Source organism: Nerophis ophidion, linkage group LG09 (genome assembly GCF_033978795.1).
Source record: "Nerophis ophidion isolate RoL-2023_Sa linkage group LG09, RoL_Noph_v1.0, whole genome shotgun sequence".
NCBI classification, from domain to species: Eukaryota; Metazoa; Chordata; class Actinopteri; order Syngnathiformes; family Syngnathidae; genus Nerophis; species Nerophis ophidion.
The window spans coordinates 61,597,937-61,620,260 of NC_084619.1; the positions used below are offsets into that span (position 1 = coordinate 61,597,937).

Sequence of the window (22,324 nt, forward strand, 5' to 3'; positions counted from 1 at the left end):
ACAAGGGATCAATAGCACTGAGTGCTGAGCAGAGCTGTTAAGCAATGAATGAATCAAAGAGTTCTTGGTTGTTGCTAAATCTTAATTCTTGATCTTAGCAAGACATTTTGGACAACTGCATGCTTCCCTTGAGGGAAAACTTTGGGGAATACTCTTTTCTGTTCCCATTGCACAAAGCAAGCTCCATAAAGGCATACTTGGAGGAGTTTGGTTGGTTAAACACAGCACCACATGTAGAAAACTCTAAAATAAACCGATAAGACGGATCACCTCGTCCAGGTCAGTTTCCCGGTAGCAGCGCAGCGGCACGGCGTCTAGATCCGTTTCAGAGTATTTGATGGTTCGCCGTATGACACCCGTCTTGGGGGAAGAGCCTCTTGGATCTGAGGAGACCAGCTCCACCTCGATCTTCCGAACCTTTTGGTGCGATGACCTGTGAGCCTGGTCGGCCCTCCCCCTCCTGTGATCGGCTGGCTTGGGATGGACAGAGGGGGGAGGGCTCTGGCAAGGAGGGGGCGTGGCCGAGGCAGCACCTTCATTGATGAGACAAGAAGATATTTTCTTTGGTTTGAAGCAACATTTTAAGCACTGGTGTGTTACATGTTGACACTATAAGAAGAAATACGGTAAGCTGGCAATAGTGCTGCTAAGCTTCAGCTGATTGGCTTAAATGCCTAAAAGCTGCTACTTGACTGAGTGACTTCAATACAACTTGCAAATGTCACGCCTTCTAATCCATTAATACACATCTTAACTCCCTATCATTGCCACTGAAGCGTGCAAATAATGCATTAATGATGTCACTTTCTGACCTGCTCTCTCGTGAGTGTACTTGCACTAAATATCTTGACATGGAATACAGTTCTTCTTATGTACCTTTATTGCTGCGAGCTTCTGCGAGGCTCTGCTGTCCAAATAGGAAATCCCACTTCGCTTGGGCAATTTTTTGTGATCTTGGAGACGGACTCACGGCTGAACTTCTGTCGGACTGCAAGATGAAGAAGGTTGGATAAGATGTAAAAATGTAAGAGCACTTTAAAGCCAAGTTTGTTGTTCAGTAAGCGAATCTTTGAATGGGACGGCACAAAGAAGCTGGCTCAACATTGCAGACGTTAGCTTGGTTAGCACTGAGGTGGTTTTAAGACCACCACTCCTAATGCGTCCTCTCAGTCAGCCAACCTGGATCCCTGCTGCCGTATCTTCGCTGCACTGGTTTTGACACTTTTCCGTCTCCAAAACATCTGGAACTGTGCTGGAACTCAAAGGGGGCCCACCAACCTTGCTGTGATCCTGAACGTCCTCTTGCCATGTCTTGGACGGACCCCCCACCAATTTGCCGTGCTCCTGTACGGCCTTGTTGTCATGCTTTCTGTAACACTCTTTGGGTTTAGAATCAAACCGTCTGGATTTGTCAAGCTTACAGCTTTTCAGCTTGTCTTGGCCCGGGCCGGTGTTCCTTAGTTCATGCTGTGAAGAGGTACAGCTCACAGCTGAAGCCTCGGATGTTTGGGAGGAGACGGGTCTTTTAATGAGTTCTGAGCTATTAGGGCTGTGTGCGCCATCAAGTTTCTTGTGATCCAAGCATGTAGATGTGTGGTCTCCAGCATACTGTGTCGCCTGCTGATGTTGAAGTGGGGATGACATGTTGCGATTGTCTTTTGAACTTTGTTCCTTGCGTGAATGAGACCTCACAGGTAAGCTGAGCTGATCCAAGACAGGTGAAACATGTCCTGGATGAATTTGAGATTTACATTTGTCACTTTTTAATCTCTGACTCTGTTTGTCCACCTGTACTAGCTCAGGGTAGAGCTCCTCCCGAAGCCCAGAATATGGTTGGGATTTTCTAAGGAATGACCCTCCGATATTTGGACTGACTGAGACTCTTATATTTGGACTGACTGAGCCTCCAGTATTTGGACTAATTGACCCGGTAATATTGGGACTGACTGAGCAGTCAGTATTTGGACTAACTGACCCTCCAATATTCAGACTAACTGACCTCAGTGACTCGGTCTGGGAAGGTGTTGGAGAAGTAGTTTGTCGTGCTGAAAAAACATAAGCAGTTGTGAAGGCGGAGGCGCGTCTACCGCTATTAGCGGTTGTGGTTTCATGACTGGGTCTGCTCCTTGGCACTTCATGCAGGATATCTGTGGGTCTTCCAGCAGGTAATGGAGGGTGAAATCTGCAGGGAGGGCTGGTTGCTGGACTGTTGTCCCCCATCCAGGATGATTGCAGGTTCTGGGGATGGTTGCGAGAATGAAGTACTGAAGTTGGAGCCACTGTGTGGGATGAAAAGCCAGTGTGGGCACACAGCTGATCAGATGCCGGGCTTCTTGGAAATCCATTCATGGAATTCTGGCAGACTCCCCTGTATAGGTCTTGTAGTTGAGAATTGGATGGTAAGGTGAAGGTACTGCGTGGCTGGACAGGTGACCCTGCCCACGAGCGACAGACAGGTGAGAGATAGTTTCGCGGAAGGGTCGGGCTGCAGTTTTCTTGGCTACGACCTGCAAAGCGGCGCCTTAGTTCTGGCGAACCAAACTCCTCCAAGGCCCTGTGGGTGGCATCTCTTGCTACCACCTCTCTATGCAGGATAGGTGAGCCTTGTGGGCTATTGTTGGCAGATGAGCGAAGTCCACCCTTTCCTGTGTGACCACTGAATCCTAATGGATCACTTAACCTCTTCCTAAGGTGGGCGGGCACAAACTGCTGCTCCCTTTCGTTACTGCTGGACTCACTTTGGCAAAAAGAAGGACAACGGTCGCCCATCATATGAACATTTGCTTTCTCTACATAGCCAAAGGTCACCACAGATGTCCTGCTTTCTTGTCCCTCTGATTCCAGGACCTCACAGGACCTCTGACTGCAAGTGGGTGTGGAAGGTGCAGTCAGCTTCCCGAAAGAGGTAGAAGGGTTGGTAACCTCCTGTCTTTGGTAGGGATACACTAGCGATGAAGACGTGAGTGTTGGTGAGCAATGATGCCCTGAACTGCTGGCTGCACATGTGAGCACCTGAAGCAAGTCTTCAAAACTGTTGGGTAAAATGTCTTCCTGGTTTAAGTGAGCGGAGGAATCTATGACATCAGGGTGCTGGCCCTGGGAGCTGACCGAGTGCCTGGAAGACGAGTTAGAGTGAGGCGAGCCATGGCGTCCATCCAGCATTCTGCGCTGGGTGAGCGGGGAAGGGTCTGGACTCCAGTTGGGGCTGGACTGGATGGAGCTCCTCTGAGAGTGGGGGAGAACTTCTGGGCACTGAAGGTTCAGGTTCCCATCATTTCCAATTCCAGGAATTCTTCCACCATCCTCGGTCACAGACCTCACCTCAACATATAGGTGGAGAACTTTGCCTGCCTGGGACATTTTGGCCCCTTTGCCAACCAAACGTCCAACCCAGCTCTTTATTTGTCAGGACCTTTGATGGTGTTCCTTTCCTGTGGTGCAACTGGTGCACCACGGCTGTTGTGCAGTCATTTCTTCAATCTGCAATGGAAAGCAGACACAAAAATATATTAGAAAGGGTTACATTACAAAGCAATCACTAGTCCTCTATGTGCTCTGGTACACTCTGATTGGCTCCAACCATCAAAAAGACTTCACAGTTCTCACTAAATCATCAAATGTACTGCACAGAACTCATCTATATAGGGGCGGCATAGCTCGGTTGGTAGAGCGGCCGTGCCAGCAACTTGAGGGTTGCAGGTTCGATTCCCGCTTCCGCCATACTAGTCACTGCCGTTGTGTCCTTGGGCAAGACACGTTACCCACCTGCTCCCAGTGTCACCCACACTGGTTTAAATGTAACTTATGTATTGGGTTTCACTATGTAAAGCGCTTTGAGTCACTAGAGAAAAGCGCTATATAAATATAATTCACTTCACTTCACATCTAAAGACAGCAAAATTAATGAAAGTATCGGTGTATACATAAGTAAAAACATAAGTACATAAGTCCTTTGGTGTGGCCTTGAGTGTTCTTCTAGTCAATCGGGTCTTTAGTGTTCTTTTAGTCAGTCGGGTCTTGAATGTTCTTCTAGTCAATCAGTTGTAAAAGTTGTTGTAGTTCTGAGTGGGAATGTTCAGGATTAGGTCCTTTAAAGACATTCCGGTCACTCATTCCAGGATTTTGCTGATTATTTTTGCCAGAGGACCTCAAGGCTGCGGAGAACGTTTATGATTTAAGAGCAGGCTTAAGATCCACCTTTTTGATTAGGCTTTTACCTGATATAATTATTTTATTGAAGTCATTTATATTTTGCGTTTTATCTTATTAGTTATGCAATATTTTATTTAGTTCTATTTATTAATTTACTGTATATTCATTTTATTTTTCTATTAATCTTCATATGTCCCATCCATCCATTTTCTACCACTTATTCCCTTTCGGGGTCGCGGGGGGCGCTGGCGCCTATCTCAGCTACAATCGGGCGGAAGGCGGGGTACACCCTGGACAAGTCGCCATCTCATCGCAGGGCCAACACAGATAGACAGACAACATTCACACTAACATTCACACACATATGTCTTGTATTTTATTCTTTACTCATGGTTCTTACTATTTTAATAGTTGAATTATTTTTATTTTCCAACATTCCTCAGATGAGCCATCTGCCTCAGGGGTTATCTGCTTTGCTTGTGGGGCGCTTTGTGTCAGTGTCCTGGTGGCCATAGTCTGATAACCGCGTGGTGCAGATGGCTCCAGTGATAGTGTTTCCTCACATGTCTCCTCTGTACTCAGCCATGTAATCATTTGTCTATATAGTTGCAAATCTGTGTATGTTGTGTGTGTGTGTGTGTGTGTTTGGTATCTGTGTCTGTGCGTACGTAATAATGGGGGATATGGGTCACCGGGGTATTGTTTTTAACTCTGTAAAGCAGGGATCGGGAACCTTTTTGGCTGAGAGAGCCATGAAAGCCAAATATTTTAAAATGTATTTCCGTGAGAGCCATATAATATTTTTTAACACTGAATACAACAAAATGCGTGCACTTTTAAGTAAGACCAACATTTTTAAAGTATAATAAGTCTCTTGTTCTTTTTAATAAGATTTTTATTCTGAAGCTAACCAATAATAAATAAAACACTTCTTACCATTAATGCGACTTCTTGAACAGGTGTGGTAGAAAACGGTTAGATGGATTAAAAATGCATGAGAATGTTTTATTTTTTGAATGTTATTTTAAACACTGTGATTATGTTAGAATAATTATGTATATATTATCACACAACTTTTATGCTTAAGGGCCGTTGCTATAATTATTGTCAATTGTGCTCAAGTGGTATTTTTCTTTGTCTGTGCAAAGCTGACAATCCAAAAGATTGCCAGCCAGTCTGGTATCAGTGTCTGTGTCCAGGAACGGCCCGCTGACCGCCAAGGCCGAACACCGCCGTTACGCGGACAGAGCAGAGAGACAAGGCGATATCACCACAACAAACACATTTTCATTTTTGCATAATCATATATTGTGTCTAACTGGAATTGTCGAGATTACCTCCTTCCCTCAGCGACAGCTTCAGTGATGTAAACAGGGACCTCCCAAATAAATAGTGGAAGCACACAGGCTGGACTTTAAGAACGTAGTTCGGATCTGTTACTAGAATATAGCCCAAAACACATGTTTCCTCATTGAGCCAAATTTAACTCTGTCTCAGCATAATTCCTTGCTCCTCATCTGTTTAATAAATGTCATCAATGTTTGAACCTGAAAGATTACCAGCGGGTATAATGTAGAAATGTCAGCTAAAAATTATCTAAGAGCCAGATGCAGTAATCAAAAGAGCCACATCTGGCTCCAGAGCCATAGGTTCCCTACCCCTGCTGTAAAGCATTTTGCGTTGCATTTCTTTTATGAATGAAAAGCGCTTTATAAATAAAGATTGATTTATATATATATATATATATACATATATATATATATATATATATATATATATAGATACATATATTGATATCTATTCTGCTTTGTGTGCATATTGGGTTAGGGTTAACCCTAACCCTAACCCTATATATTGATATCTATTCTGCTTTGTGTGTGTGTGTATATATATATATATATATATATATATATATATTATATATAATATTATATATACATATATATTATATATACATATATATACACACACACATACATACATACATACATACATACATATATATATACATATATATATATATATATATATATATATATTTATATATATATATATATATATATATATAAATACATACATATTTATTCTGGATTCAAAACAATTTTCGATTCAAAATCAATACTTTTTAAATAACATTGGGTGCCAGTGCTATGATTAACTACATTCCTCCATAAAATAGATACAAAGCTCTGATCAATTAAAAATACAACTAGATTGTCATAGGCCCAAGAATCAAATCGAATCGTGCGGTGTCCAAATATTCAGAGCCTTAAACTGATAAATAACACGTGAATTACATGTTAATAACATAAAACCATAACACCTTAACTTACAGACTATATAAAAAAAAATATTTGCAGACTATTGAGAATGGCTTGGGGAGGTTTTGACAAGGTGGTGCATGGGTTATGGTTATGAATATTACCTAATGTTTTGCTGCACAAACAAAGCACAAAACAATGGGACAAGATGGTGGAGATTTGGACAAGGTGGAGGGGTTGGACGACATCACTAGTCAGAAAATGTATTTTAGAATAACTTAAAAACGGTAAAATCAGATAGTAAACTGTTTGAAGCAGAAACGAGTACAAACAATTACAAAGCAGACTGGTGTATAAAGAGAGCATTGCCATCTAGGTTTCAGGCGATCTCCTCAATGATTGGTCAAAAGGCACTCACGTAGCTACAGGGTGCCAAGACAGCCACCAACTTTAACCTGATGCTACGTGTTTGCTGCGCTTTCTTGGTAATCTTTTCATGTGTAAAAATGCCCTGTTCTGCAGTGTGAGGAAGCTCCATTGATTGATTGATTGAAACTTTTATCAGTAGATTGCACAGTAGAGTACATATTCCATACAATTGACCACTAAATGGTAATACCCAAATCAGTTTTTTAACTTGTTTACGTCGCGGGTCCACCCGCGGGAATTGCAGAAAGTTTTTACATAGCTTTTCCCACAACCGGGAAAGAAGACGAATACAGGAAGGGAAGGTTCACCAGCAACGCTGGAGAGCCACCGATTACAGCGTCTTGTTCCAGGTAAACACATGAAATGTCTGTTTTGGACAGGAAAGAACACACAGAAGCTAATACAAAAAAAAAATAACAGACATTAATAAATTACAGAGATGGTTTGACAAAAACTGACTATATTTGAATCTCAGTAAAACTAAAATAATGATATTTAATAGCAGAAAGTCAGACGGAGACTAAGAAGACATTGAAAAAGTAAAATTAACAAATTTTAGTGTAATAAGAGATAAGAAAATTTACTGAAAATCTCACAAAAAATAAACAAAAAAATGGCAAGAAATATGTTAATCATGAATAATGCAAAATATGTTGTGGACCAAAAATCAATCCATATTCTCTACTGCTCACCATACTTGCCAATCCTCCTAATTTTCCCGGGAGACTCCCGAAATTCAGTGCCCCTCCCGAAAATCTCCCCATTTCCACCCGGACAACATTATTGGGGGCGTGTCTTAAAGGCACTGCCTTTAGCGTCCTCTCTCAGCTGAAAAGGAGACTATCATATATGGGTCTGTTATCCATAGGTTTATCTATAACCCATAAAGTAGGCAGGCATGGAACTATTTCTCAGCGTGTGTTTATTCCAGCTGGCACGTTATTACACTGACACACAACATCCGGATTCCCATCATGCATTGCTTCAAAACTACGGCAAGTAGTAATGTCCAAAAACATAACGGAGACGTAGCAGAAGAACGAAGAAGAGACATGGTGACGACGAGTAAGAAGAAGTACGCTTGCAAGTTCCAAAATGATTGGAAAAAATAATTTCAGTTCATCCAAGACAGCTCGAAGGGGAAGCGGTATGCTGCCTGCCCATTTTGTAGATCAGACTTTTATGTGTGTGTATATGTGTAAATAAATGAAAACTGAAATTCAAGTATTTATTTAATATATATATATATATATATATATATATATATATATATATATATATATATATATATATAATGTTATATATATATGTATATAAACTTTCAGTGAATTTTAGCTATAAATATACCCCCTATTTTTTTTTTTTTTTATTAAATCAACACAAAAACACACAAGATACACTTTCCATCAGTGCATCAACCCCCCAAAGAAAACCCCTCCCTCCCCCATTCACACCCACTCACACAAAAAAGGGTTGTTTCTTTCTGCTACCAAAATTCTGGTTCCCACAACATATATACCACAGTCTGCAAGGGACACAGTCCCTGAAACACACATGATTGTGTGTGTCGCCAGGTCCACTAACACTATCATTAATTACTATTTTTTATGTAATTGTTTTATATGATTTTACTTTCTTTTTTATCCAAGAAAATGTCATTGTTTTCCTTTTTTTTTAATCTCATTTTATTTTATTTAAAAAAATAAAAAAAATAACCTCATCTTCATCATACCAGGTTGTTAATGAAATTAGACTTGTCTAAAAGGTTTTTAAAACCAGGTCCAGTCCAGACAATGTCCAAGTCGGGCTCAGCAACACACACCCTCATCCATGTACAACAACAAAAATTAGGGAAACAACAGATTGCATATAAGTAATAAACAAAATTACATTTTCATAAAAAGCATTTGTGTATAGTCCATATTATGTCCAAGTCAGAGTCAACACACACCTTCATTTTGTACACTCAAAAATAGGGAACACAACAACAGACAGCATATATGTTGCTGTTGTTGCATATCTATAAACATTATTACATTTTCATAATAAGCCTTTAAGGATTTCCCATCTTTTTTCATGTTTTTTGGCATCATTATCGTTATCAATCATGTATCTTTCTAAAGTTAAAAAATACTGAATAAATGTTTTAAAGAAAGTAATACTAAGTGAATATCTATTTTTGGCCTTAAAAATAAACCTTTTACCAAGTACTATAATTAAATTGACTAAGTCATGCTTGTCAATAAACTCTCCTAAAATAACAGAAACTACATCAAGCTTCATAAACAAACCAATCCTTGAACACGTTTTTTCAACTTCCACCCAAAAAGAAGACACAATATGACAATACCAAAACAAATGCAGGGTGGATTCAGATTCCTGACAGCAAAAACGGCAATCATCTGACTCAGTCATATTCCATAGTTTTAACATTTTCCCCGTGGGTAAGAAGTTATAAATAATTTTAATTTGAAAATAACGGTTTTGCACATAGATAGTAGTTTTGTAGATTAGATTGAATATGGCATCCCATGGCAACGGGCAGTCAAAAAAGTCCTCCCATTTTCCATATGTGTTGTATGGGACAGCCTTCAAAGATTTCTTTATTAAATAAAAATTATATATTTTTTTATTAATTTTAGTTCCTTTTTGCCAACTTGAATTTCTTATTAGAGGTTTACAAACTAGTAATTTAGTAGTTCCATAATTAATTATTTGTTTCCATCTTTTCCTAATTACTCCAGTTAGTTGATTAAAAGAAAAGCTTGAACAAGCATCACCATACATAGTTCTAAATTCATCATACTTCATAATTTTACCATTCTCATTGATAATATCATTGACAAAAATTATTCCTCTTTCAAACATATTTTTCCAAAAGAAAGGCTTTCCATCTATTAAAATATTAGAGTTCATCCATAGTATCTGCTGCAAAATATCATCTCTTTTTTTTGGCACATGAAATTGAAAACACCACCATGAGTGGATTGTTTCCTTTATGAACCCCTCCATGTTTCCCAGCAGACTCTCTACATAAGAAAAATGGGAGGGGATCACTTGTAAAAAAGGATACAATTTTCTTTGTTACATTACATGTTTTCGGTCCAACAGGACACTTGTGTACCACTCAGTATTTAAGTACATCTTTGGAACAATTGATGCTTTTAAAGAGCTTCGAGGTTGAGAAGTTTTAGGCCCCCATATTCATACTCATTGTACAAAACCTTTCTTTTAATCTTTTCTGGTTTGCCGTCCCAGACAAAATCAAAGACCCTCCGTTCATAAACCTTAAAGAAGTTTTGTGATGGAGCTGGTAATGACAAAAACAAAAAAAATAAACTGAGGAATAATTAACGAGTTGACAATAGATATTTTACCATATAAGGTTAAGTATTTCCCTTTCCATAGTTGCATAATTTTGTCCAGCTTTCTTAGTCGATTATCATAATTTACTGAGCATAGATCTTCCAGATTCTCTGGTACAACAACACCAGGTATGTTAACAGGTCCATCTGTCCACAAAACAGGCACTTTGCATTCCATTCGGAAGGATGTTCCCTTTAGATTTCCGATCCTTAAAATTTTACATTTATCATAATTAAGCTTAAGCCCAGATTGCTGTGAAAATATATCCAAAAGATCAAGGAGGTTCCGCAAACAATGAGGATTGGGGCTGATAAAGAAGCTTGTATCGTCTGCATACATTGTTATTTTACTTTCAATATTATTATTGCTGAGCCCTTCAATATTTCGATTCAATCTAACTTTAATCGCTAATATTTCCATAGCAATAATAAATAAGTATGGAGACAAAGGGCACCCTTGTTTTAGACCTCTTAATAGAGGTATTGTCCCAGAGATGTATCTGTTATTGATCATTTTAATATACCCCCTCTTAACTCCGCCCACCCCGACCCCGCCCACCTAAACCCCCCTCCATCTCCCGAATTCGGAGATCTCAAGGTTGGCAAGTATGCTGCTCACTAGTGTTATCATAGCTGAGATATTGTGCAGAACTATGGAGAAATAAGCACAAAAGTACACTTTTTCACTTGGTGTGTTGGAAAAATAAATATGCGTTATAATAATACACAATGAGTGATACATACGGTGATTACAAATACATTGGAGGCAGGCACCAGAGTTGACAAACTTCACACAAAAGTCACTATCTCTCTGTGATTGTTGGTCCAAAGCTAATGAAGATTTTGGAATTCTGAGGGTAATAAGCTTTTTTTTTGGTCGTTATGTGTATTTTTTGCATTTTTTGCATTTATTGCGCCGTCAGGTGCGTGTTAAGAGTGCCCGCTGGTCACAAAACACAGCAGGAATGTAACAGCAGAGTATGTCAAATACGGCCGCAAAATTGGACTTTGACGAAATAAAAGCATGTTTATGTATAGTATATGAGCTGGAGTATATTTAGAAATACATTGGTTTATTTTGTCAGAAAAACTAATCAATTGCATGCATCTGGCCAAACCCGCACACGTCCTTGGTAGCAAACATGGCGCTTGTTGTTTGGTTGGCCATACTCTCTTTATAAAACTATAACACAGGTAATACTTTATCCATCTGAAAGATTCTACTCCACACCTATGCTGCGCCGCCCCCATTAACCCGCCAAGTAAAACCACGCCCTGGCAGGACATCACTTGTCAATCAATTATCAAGAGGCTACTGGGTTTTCATCAAATGAAAAGAAAGAAAACGTCGTCTTTTGCCCAATTTAAAGAAAACAAACGAATATGCCGGCGCCAGCCTAACTTACATCCTGCAGGTGAACACGTGATTGAACTCTGAACTCACTTTACTGCCTCACAAACACGCAACCAGGTGAATCCAGGTTACTTCTGGAGACTGAAGGAAACCAGACCAAACACACACACGCACACACAGACATGCACGCATACACACAGATAAGAAGACGCTTAGACCTAATTTTCCTGAACACAAATAGAAAGCTAATAGGATTCTCTCTGGACACACACACACGCACGCACGCACACACACACACACACACACACACACACACACACACACACACACACACACTGTCCTACACAGCACCACAGCACATATACAAAAAAGTGTATTGACCCCAATGGAGATTTCACCTTACCTGTTTGTCCTCTGCTGTGGTGTCCTCTGAGTTGCCGTGGTAACCCCCTCTTCCTCTCTCTCGCTCACGCTGAACACTTGTTGTGTGCGAGCCGTCAACTCATCCCGCCTCAGCTCCTCCTCCTCTTCTCCCTTTATCAATCAGCTTGACTCCGCCTCTTTCTTCTGGGCGGTGTGCCAGCCAATCACGTCCCGCCGGAGCCTGTCGCCCCAGCCAATGAGACGCAGCGCTGACAGATGGCAGTGCAGCTTAGGTAGATGGTGGGTGGGGAGGGGGTCGGTGGAGGTGTGGTAGACAGCAAGTAGACAGCTTTCCGCCAAGATTAACACACCTGCAGGTTCAGCTCTTCAGGCCACACCCCCAACGGTGATGTCCCACTGCATGAGGTCACTGCCTCACACCAAAAGCCAATCTTTCACTTCTGCATCGCTCCACAAGCACAGTGCTAGTGTCCTTGAGAAGGCGTGGCCGGTCGCTAAAGAGGACCACAACAACTCCCAGCGTCAATAAAAGCATTCGCAGGGAGCAGAGCGCCAGCATGGCGACGGAGGGACGGGGTCAGTGGGACTACCTGCCCAGTGGGCGCAGCCTTAGTCCTCCATCTTCAGGTAGTCCAAAAGGAGCCATTAAAAAGATACCGGGGCACAGTCCTGACGTGTTTCGGCTCCGATCCAGTTCCAGAGCAGTTCCAGGTGGTGGAATTAGGGAAGCGTGTCAGAAAGTGCAGACAGCTGAAGTGAAAGCAGAAGCTTCATGTTCTGCATTTGAAGTTCAATTACAAAAAGAAGGTTTATGCCACATGCCACAAAAGTATCAGTTATTACTGTTCAAATGAGGAATTAATATCATTTGTCATTTTCTTACTGTAGCTCAGATTCTACTGTTAAAATAAACGTGGTTACATTGGGTGTCATCCAGAAGAATGATAAATACTAGGGGTGTGGGAAAAAATCGATTCGAATACGAATCGTGATTCTCACGTTGTGTGATTCAGAATCGATTCTCATTTTTTTTTAAATCTATTTTTTTTAAATATTTTTTATCAATCCAACAAACCAATACACAGCAATACCAAAACAACGCAATCCAATTCCAAAACCAAACCTGACCCAGCAACACTCAGAACTGCAATAAACAGAGCAATTGAGGAGACACAAACACGACACAGAACAAACCAAAAGTAGTGAAATGAAAATGAATATTATCAACAACAGTATCAATATTAGTGATAATTTCAGCATAGCAGTGATTAAAAATCACTCATTTACATTATCATTAGACATTTATTTTAAAAAAAGAACAATAGTGTCACAGTGGCTTACACTTGCATCGCATCTCATAAGCTTGACAACACACTATGTCCAATATTTTCACGAAGATAAAATAAGTCGTGTTTTTGGTTCGTTTAATAGTTAAAACAAATTTACATTATTGCAATCAGTTGATATAACATTGTCCTTTACAATTATTAAAGCTTTAAAAAAAAAATCTACTACTCTGCTAGCATGTTAGAAGACTGGGGTAGATCCTGCTGAAATCCTATGTATTGAATGAATACAGAATCGTTTTGAGTCGGAAAAATATCGTTTTTGAATCGAGAATCGCGTTGAATCGAAAAAAATCGATATATTATCGAATCGCGACCCCAAGAATCGATATTGAATCGAATCGTGGGACACCCAAAGATTCCCAGCCCTAATAAATACCATGTACAATAGCAATAATGTACAATTATGTGCAACAATCTACTGTCATGTATAACAGGGGTCTTCAACATGTTCCAGACCAAGGACCCCCAAACTGAGGGAGTGATAGAGCGCCTACTTATAAATCCTGTATAAAATTCAGATTCTGTTTCCAATTGAACTGGCCCTTAAAGGGGAACTGCACTTTTTGGGGGAATTTTTCCTATCATTCACAATAATTATGAAAGACATAACAACGGATGTATTTTTTAATGCATTTTAACTAGTAAATACACGTAAATAAAAGTGGAGGTCATCTATTCCGCCCATAAAATCCAGTAAGTAACAATCCAAAAACCACCAATAATACTCAACTTACATTTGGTGACTTAAAAATTAACAAGTATTAGCGATATTGTTATCATGAGCGCTAACGCAGACAAACTATTTATAGCCGCGTCGCGATCACGAGCTTGTGTGCCAATGTTGACATGGTTGACTGATCAGCTGCTTCCTTGCTCGTCAAACTTTATTGTAGATCATATATCACGCCTCTCACCTGGATAGTAGCAGGATGAGAGCGTATTCCGACAAGTTGGTACAGTTTGACAGCCAATTTAGACCCGGAAACGGCGAGAACGACATCAAAAAACGTCTGGTCCAACCTCACCATCTTCGTGAGGATTTTGAGTCATTTTTCCGTGTACAGTAAGTGATGTTTCATTAGGTTTGTTGGCTCTAATGAAGTCTGCAGTGAGTAATAATCAGTGATGTTAAAAAAAAAAAAAAAGGAAATTATACAATACTGCAAACATCAGTAGCCAAAGGAGGCCCTTTTATGCATATCATTAATGGTTAGATGTAAAACTATAACTATAATGATAATAAACTATTCAATACCGAAAGATGCATGTATAATCGATATATAATTTAATCATATTGTAATTTAATCATAAGGTTCCTCTAGAACAGAGGTGTTCAACAGGGGCTTCGGGACCCCCAGGTACAGGAACTGCGGGGAGGTTGTGAATTTTTTGTTGATTAGACTTTGTTTATCACCTGCAAATTTCCCACCAATGTAAATGTATTCAAACACACATTGATCCAACACACTGTAGCGAATAGCGCTTTATTTGCCAGGCGGCGATTAGTGGAACAAGCAGCACGCTCGTGATTAGAGCGCTAGTTGTCAGCTAGCAAATAACGTGCTAGTCGTGTTGTTCGTAAGTTGTATTAATACTGTGTTCATTGAATATGTTAGTAATGCACAGTACAAAGGTACCTTTAGGACCAGTTTAATTTACAAAACAATTGTGTACATGATATACTGTATGGTATAGGTATGGGGTCCCCTGTTCCATCTCTCCCTCAGTGTTTCTTCCTGGTCTCAAACTGACCAAAGACCAAATTAACCGCTGATGTAAGGATAATAAATTAATAATATTGCAGTGGACCCTCAAATATACACAACCAAAAAATGTTATATTATGGCTAAATAAAATTACTGTGACCAAAATGATCAGAGTTATCAATATTATCACGGTATGGTCGAATGTGCTCAAAATGTACTTATACACACACTTTAATATTATTATTATTTCTATTTCTAATAACTAAAATAAATACACGTACAATATACTTCCTTGGCACAGGAAACATTAAATATTGTTCTGGCTTCATAGGAGCTGTATTATTTTTATTTTGTTTGAATATTTTTATCTTCTTACATTTTAATTTGTAAAAAGTTTTGGATTTTTTTGTTTTTGCTAAATACATATATCTGTTTCAACTCGACACACTTGAGTTTACATCAAACACTTTGTGCAAAGGCAGCACAGGCTTTAAGTTCAATGTGAATACTGTATCCTATTCATATTTTGTAGAAATATTATTCAATAAATATATTTATAAAAGGCCTACTGAATCCCACTACTACCGACCACGCAGTCTGACAGTTTATATATCAATGATGAAATCTTAACATTGCAACACATGCCAATACAGCCGATTTAGTCAACTAAATTACAATTTTGAATTTCCCGCGGAGTTTCATGTTGAAAACATCGCTGAATGATGACGCGTTTGTGACGTTATTGGTTGAGCGGACATTTTAGTTCAGCACCACTTACGGCTAAAAGTCGTCTCTTTTCATCGCAGAATTACAAAGTATTTTGGATATCTGTGTTGCTGAATCTTTTGCAATTTGTTCAATTAATAATGGAGACTATAAAGAAGAATGCTGTTGGTGGAAAGTGGTGGATTGGCATTTGCCTTTAGCAACCGAAACACAGCCGGTTTTTCTTTGTTTGTTGTGAAGTTTTAGCGAACATGTTTCTCTACCACATGTCAACCAGCAAGTTTTTGAATGAGAAAATTGTGATATTAAGTCGGCTCTTACCGGAGACTTGTGCAGAGTTAGCGTCCTTCCTCCTGCAGCAGCTGTCTAAAAGGCAGCATTGATCTTGGCTCCTCCATTGGCTTCTCTCAGAGACAATGGTAGTCACCGCAGCCCTCCGACTTTCAGGTATGACTTTATAATCTCACTAAAACACTTTTAACACAATAGGCAGATAATGGATTTTCCAGAATTATCCTAGTAAATGTGTCTAATAACATCTGAATCACTCCCATTGCCGTCGCCTTTTCTTCTTCTTCTAGTGCTTCACTCTAACTTTCCTCATCCACAAATCTTTCATCCTCTCTCAAATTAATGGAGAAATCATCGCTCTCTTGGTCCGAATCGCTCTTGCTGCTGGTGGCTATGATTATAAACAATGTGAGGATGTGAGGAACCCTACAACCCGTGACATCACGCGCACATAGTCTGCTTCTTCCGGTACAGCCAAAGCTTTTTTTTATTAGCGACCAAAAGTTGCGAACAGTAGAAGCATTTAAGTCTCACCATAAAACTCATTTGTATACTCTAGCCTTTAAATAGACTCCCTTTTTAGACCAGTTGATCTGCTGTTTCTTTTCTTTTTCTCCTCTGTACCACTCTCCCTTGAGGGCGTCCGGTCCGGTGGCCATGGATGAAGTACTGGCTGTCCTGAGTCGGGGCCCAGGATGGGCCGCTCGTCCAGAGCCGGGACCCAGGATAGACCGCTCGCCTGTGTATCGGCTGCGACATCTCTGCGCTGCTGATCCGCCTCCGCTTGGGGTAGTTTCCCGCTGGCTCCACTGTGGACGTGACTCTCTCTGCTGTGTTGGATCCACTTTGGACTGGACTCTCACGGTTGTGTTGGATCCACTATGGATTGAACTTTCACAGTATCATGTTAGACCCGCTCGACATCCATTGCTTTCGGTTCCCCTAGAGGGGGGGGGGGGGGGTGGGGGGGGTTCCCCCACATATGCGGTCCTCTCCAAGGTTTCTCATAGTCATCATTGTCACCGACGTCCCACTGGGTGTGAGTTTTCCTTGCCCTTATGTGGGCTCTACCGAGGATGTCGTTGTGGTTTGTGTTGTAGTTTGTGCAGCCCTTTGAGAAAATAGTGATTTAGGGCTATATAAATAATCATTGATTGATTGATTGATTGAACTTTATTGTCGATGTTCTTTACTAAATCCTTTCAACAAAAATATGGAAATATCGTGAAATGATCAAGTATGACACATAGAATGGACCTGCTATCTCATTTCAGTAGGCCTTAATAAAGGATTCTTGAATTACTGCTATTTTTAGAATATTTAAAAAAAAATCTCACGTACCCCTTCAAGTACCCCCATTTGAGAACCACTGGTTTAAGGTATTGGGGTATTCAAGTTCAGACAATAAACGCCGAACTCCTTCGAAAAATATTGATTTCCAACTGACAATGGCCGTGAGCGACCGTAATTGCCGTTTTCCTTCCAAGTGGAACTTTACACGCCTGAGTAACACCGACGACACGGTTCGGCTTGTCCACACGGAAACGACAAGCTCTTCTCTCGAAGCAACTTCGGCTCCGAACCAAGGACGCGAAGGACAGGTCCAAATCGAATTAGAGGAAAAATGGCGGTAGCTTTGTTTCGCTCCAGAAGCTAAATGACACCAGAACCGGAGCAATGTGTAGAACCAACAGTCATCACCTAGGAACCTTTTTGAGTCTACTTCAAGGAGTTCGGCTTACCTCGGGGACGGACGAGGCAACTCGGAGTCAGTACCAGCTTGTCGGTCCCGCTCGCAGTACCGCTCCAATCCACGAAGCACCGGGTATCGGTACCGACAGATCGGCAGCCTGCTGGGTTCCATTACATGGCGGGAAGGACGGAAGTTTCTGTGGTTAGTTTACCTTCTCCACGGTGACTCTAACTTCCGCGTTCAGCCTGTGACGTCATGACCACGTCAGAGCCGGTGAGACCGTGAGACATACTGGATTCAGTCGTTAAACGATTGAATATAACAGACTTCTCTGACTGGTATGTGGCTTGATGACAGTTAAAAAGGGTAAAAACTGTAAATATTTTTAAAATTTGATACCCTGAAAATATATATATATATTTTAGTTTTTTGAGCGTTCTCTTTTTTTGCCAGCAGGTGGCAGCATTAGCAACGCAATTCACAATGCCAATGCTCGCTATTAAACTTTAACACAGGGGTCGGGAACCTTTTTGGCAGAGAGAGCCAAGAAGCCAAATATTTTAAAATGTATTTCCCTAAGAGCCGTTTAATATTTTTTTGAACACTGTACACAACTAAACACGTGCATTTTTAAGTAAGACAATCATTTTTAGAGTATAATAGGTCTCTTATTCTTTGTAATAACATTGAGTACACAAATAATAACATTGTTTTTCTGAAACTAACTGTGGAGGGGGGCGTGGCCTGCGGGCCTGCAGCGAAGCGGGGTGTTGCCAGGACCGGCCTCAATCAGCGTAGATGGCCCACCTGGGCCTTGTTATCTAATCATCTGTCACTCTGTTATAAGCAGCAGCCAGGAGGAGAGACGGGGTTGGGACTGGAGCCAGAGCGTGAGTGAGGACGAAAAAGAAAAAGACAATTGCTGGAAAGCAACTGAGAGACTTATTGAAAAATAAAACAATATTCTAACCCTAAAACAGGCTCTCATGTCGGTGATCTGAAGAACCCCCAGGAGGGCAAGCCCCACACTAACCAATAATAATTAAATTACTTCTTACCATTAACGCAACTTCTTGAACATAAAAAAGCATGAGAATGTTTTATATTTTGAACGTTATTTTTAACACTGTGATTACAAGCGGAATTATTCATTACTTATCGTGTTAAGCAATGTCGGCTCAGATTTATCCGAGAGCCAGATGCCGTCATCAAAAGAGCCACATCTGGCTCTAGAGCCATAGGTTCCCTACCCCTGCTTTAACACAATAGTCACTCATTTATTAATTGATTCTTTCCTTCAATCGCCGTCTCAGTGCTTCTCAAATATTTACTAACTATAATATTGTATACTTGTTAACATTAAATAGAACCAAACAAAAATAACTATAGACCACCTTACCACAAAGGATAAGTTAACATTGTGTTTAGTCTGTAACAGAACTTATTTAAAGGCCTACTACCGACCACGCAGTCTGATAGTTCATATATCAATGATGAAATCTTAACATTGCAACACATGCCAAATTTCCCGTGAAGTATCCTGTTGAAAACGTTGCGGAATGATGACGCGTATGATAACGCGTGCGCGTGACGTCAACGGTTGTAGCGGACATGTCCTAAGAGCACCGTTCACGGCTAAATGTCATCTGCTTTAATCGCATAATTACGCAGTATTCTGGACATCTGTGTTGCTGAATCTTTTGCAATTTGTTCAATTAATAAGGGAGGAGTCAAAGTAGAAAGATGGAGTTGGGAAGCTTTAGCCTTTAGCCACACAAACACACGGTGTTTCTTTGTTTAAAATTCCCGGAGGTGAAGCTTTACTATGGATCAGAGCTGTCAAGCGAACATGATTCCCGACCACTTGTCAACCGCCAGGTTTCGGTGAGAAAATTGTGGTAAAAAGTCGCCACTTACCGGAGATCAGCGGAGCTTGCGCCGTCCATGCAGCTGCCGTGACTTCCCTCAGAGACTGCCGTCGACACACCCCTCCGACTATCAGGTACTATTTAACTCACTAAAACACTAGCAACACAATAGAAATATAAGGTATTTCCCAGAATTATCTTAGTAAATGTGTCTAAAAGCATCTGAATCACTCCCAATGCAATCGCCTTTTTTTTAAACTTTATTATTTTTATTTTTTTCTAGTCCTTCACTATCAATATCCTCATCCACAAATCTTTCATCCTCGCTCAAATTAACGGGGAAATTGTCGCTTTCTCTGTCCGAATAACTCTTGATGCTGGAGGCTCACAATATAAACAATGTGAGGATGTGAGGAGCCCTCACACCGGTGACGTCATCGTCTGCTACTTCCGGTAAAACCAGGGCTTTTTTATTTGCAACCAAAAGTTGTGAACTTTATCGTCCATGTTCTCTACTAAATTATTTCAGCAAAAATATGGCAATATCGCAAAATGATCAAGTATGACACATAGAATGGACCTGCTATCCCCGTTTAAATAAGAAAATCTCATTTCAGTAGGCCTTTAAACTTTAACACAGGAGTCACCAACACGGTGCCCGCGGGCACCAGGTAGCCCGCAAGGACTAGATGAGTCGCCCGCTGGCCTGTTCTAAAAATAGCTCAAATAGCAGCACTTACCAGTAAGCTGCCTCTATTTTTTAAATTTTATTTATTTACTAGCAAGCTGGTCTCACTTTGCTCGACAATTTTTAATTCTAAGAGAGACAAAACTCAAATAGAATTTGAAAATACAAGAAAATATTTTTAAGACTTGGTCTTCACTTGTTTAAATAAATTTATTTATTTTTTTACTTTGCTTCTTATAACTTTCAGAAAGACAGTTTTAGAGAAAAAATACAACCTTAAAAATGATTCTAGGATTTTTAAACACATATACCTTTTTACCTTTTAAATTCCTTCCTCTTCTTTCCTGACAATTTAAATCAATGTTCAAGTATTTTTTTTTATTGTAAAGAATAAAAAATATATATCAATTTAATTCTTCATTTTAGCTTCTGTTTTTTCGACAAAGAATATTTGTGAAATATGTTTTTAAACTTATTATGATTAAAATAAAATAAATATATTCTGGCAAATCTACAAAATCTGTATAATCAAATTTAAATCTTATCTCAAAGTCTTTTGAATTTCTTTGAAAATTTTTGTAATGGAAAATCTACAAGAAATAATGATTTTTCTTTGTTAGAAATACCCCGCCTACCGCCCGATTGTAGCTGAGATAGGCGCCAGCGCCCCCCGCGACCCCAAAAGGGAACAAACGGTAGAAAATGGATGGATGGATGGAAATATAGCTTGGTCCAATTTGTTATATATCATAACAAAGTGCAGATTGGATTTTAACCTATTTAAAACATGTCATAAAAATTCTAAAATTAATCTTAATCAGGAAAAATTACAAATGATTTTCCATAAATTATTTTTCTTATTTTTTTTCAATAAGATTCGAATTAGCTAGTTTTTCTCTTCATTTTTTTCGGTTGAATTTTAAAGAGTCGAAATTGAAGATAAACAATGTTTCAATATTTCATTTGAATTTTTTTCATGTTTTCTCCTCTTTTAAACCGTTCAATTAATTGTTTTTTTCATCATTTATTCTCTACAAAAAAACCTTCCGTAAAAGGAAAAAAATGTACGACGGAATGACAGACATAGAAATACCCATTTTTTTTCATATATAAAGATTTATTTATTAAAGGTAACTTGAGCAAATTGGTTATTTCTGGCAATTTATTTAAGTGTGTATCAAACTGGTAGCCTTTCGCATTAATCAGTACCCAAGAGGTAGCTCTTGGTTTCAAAAAGGTTGGGAACCCTTGCTTTAACACAATAGTCACTCATTTATTAATTGATTCTTTCCTTCACGCGCCGTCTCAGTGCTTCTCAAGTATTTACTAACTATAACATTGTATACTTGTTAACATTAAATAGAACAAAACAAAAATAACTATGGAACAATTTACCACAAAGGATAAGTTAACATTGTGTTTAGTCTGTAACAGAACATATTTAAAGTGCATCAATGTGCCTGAAATAAAAAAAATGTTTTTATTAAACTGTAAAAAAAAATGTTGACCGACTTAAACCCTTTGATACTAAAAAATAGAATGAAATAAACTCAATAAATAATAATACATTTACATTGATCAGCAACATTATCTTAGGAGAACAATATAAAAAACTTTAACTCACAAAACAAAAATGAATAAAAAAATTTGTGTTAATATAGATACATATTTACTATTTTTCTGTTTGCCATAACATTCATAATTATTTTTCAAATTAATGCACTTCATCTGATTTGATTTGATTAGTTACACTCAAACGATTTCTCGACACAACAGAATAAAGCTCTTATCCATTTAATTGTTGCACCCCAGGTTAAACTCTGCATGGCGGCCATTGCGTCCGTTCTTCAATCCTTCCGTACTCAAAAATCTCTCCGGTGGGTCGGCACCTGCGCCATCATGTACGGACTTGGATATCAGTGGAACTGGACATTAAGGACATAGAAGCTTTGTCATCCACTCCGAAGAAAAAAAGAAGGAACGTCCGAATTCCTGAGAGCGTATTTTGTAACACTTTGCCATGGCACTAGATTCGAAAGCCAAGGGGGAGGGTTAAAA

At 39.5% G+C, this 22,324-nt stretch overlaps 1 protein-coding gene across 4 annotated transcripts in view; it reads right to left on the reverse strand.

The window, feature by feature from the left end:
* Nucleotides 1–17,977, reverse strand: part of psda (pleckstrin and Sec7 domain containing a) — a 38,060-nt gene extending 20,083 nt beyond the window's left edge. Inside the window, exons 1-5 of one of the 4 annotated variants that reach the window (XM_061911439.1) lie at nucleotides 17,760–17,977; nucleotides 11,965–12,695; nucleotides 1,180–3,480; nucleotides 877–988; nucleotides 271–533 (exon numbers count right to left, since the gene is read on the reverse strand). In XM_061911439.1, coding sequence (XP_061767423.1) covers nucleotides 271–533; nucleotides 877–988; nucleotides 1,180–3,360 — 2,556 coding nt within the window. In that variant the 5' untranslated portion in view covers nucleotides 3,361–3,480; nucleotides 11,965–12,695; nucleotides 17,760–17,977. Of the gene's footprint in view, nucleotides 1–270; nucleotides 534–876; nucleotides 989–1,179; nucleotides 3,481–11,964; nucleotides 12,723–17,759 lie in introns of all 4 variants that reach the window. The other 3 variants (XM_061911438.1, XM_061911441.1, XM_061911440.1) reach the window with 3 other exon arrangements.
* Between the last annotated feature and the right edge of the window lie 4,347 nt (nucleotides 17,978–22,324).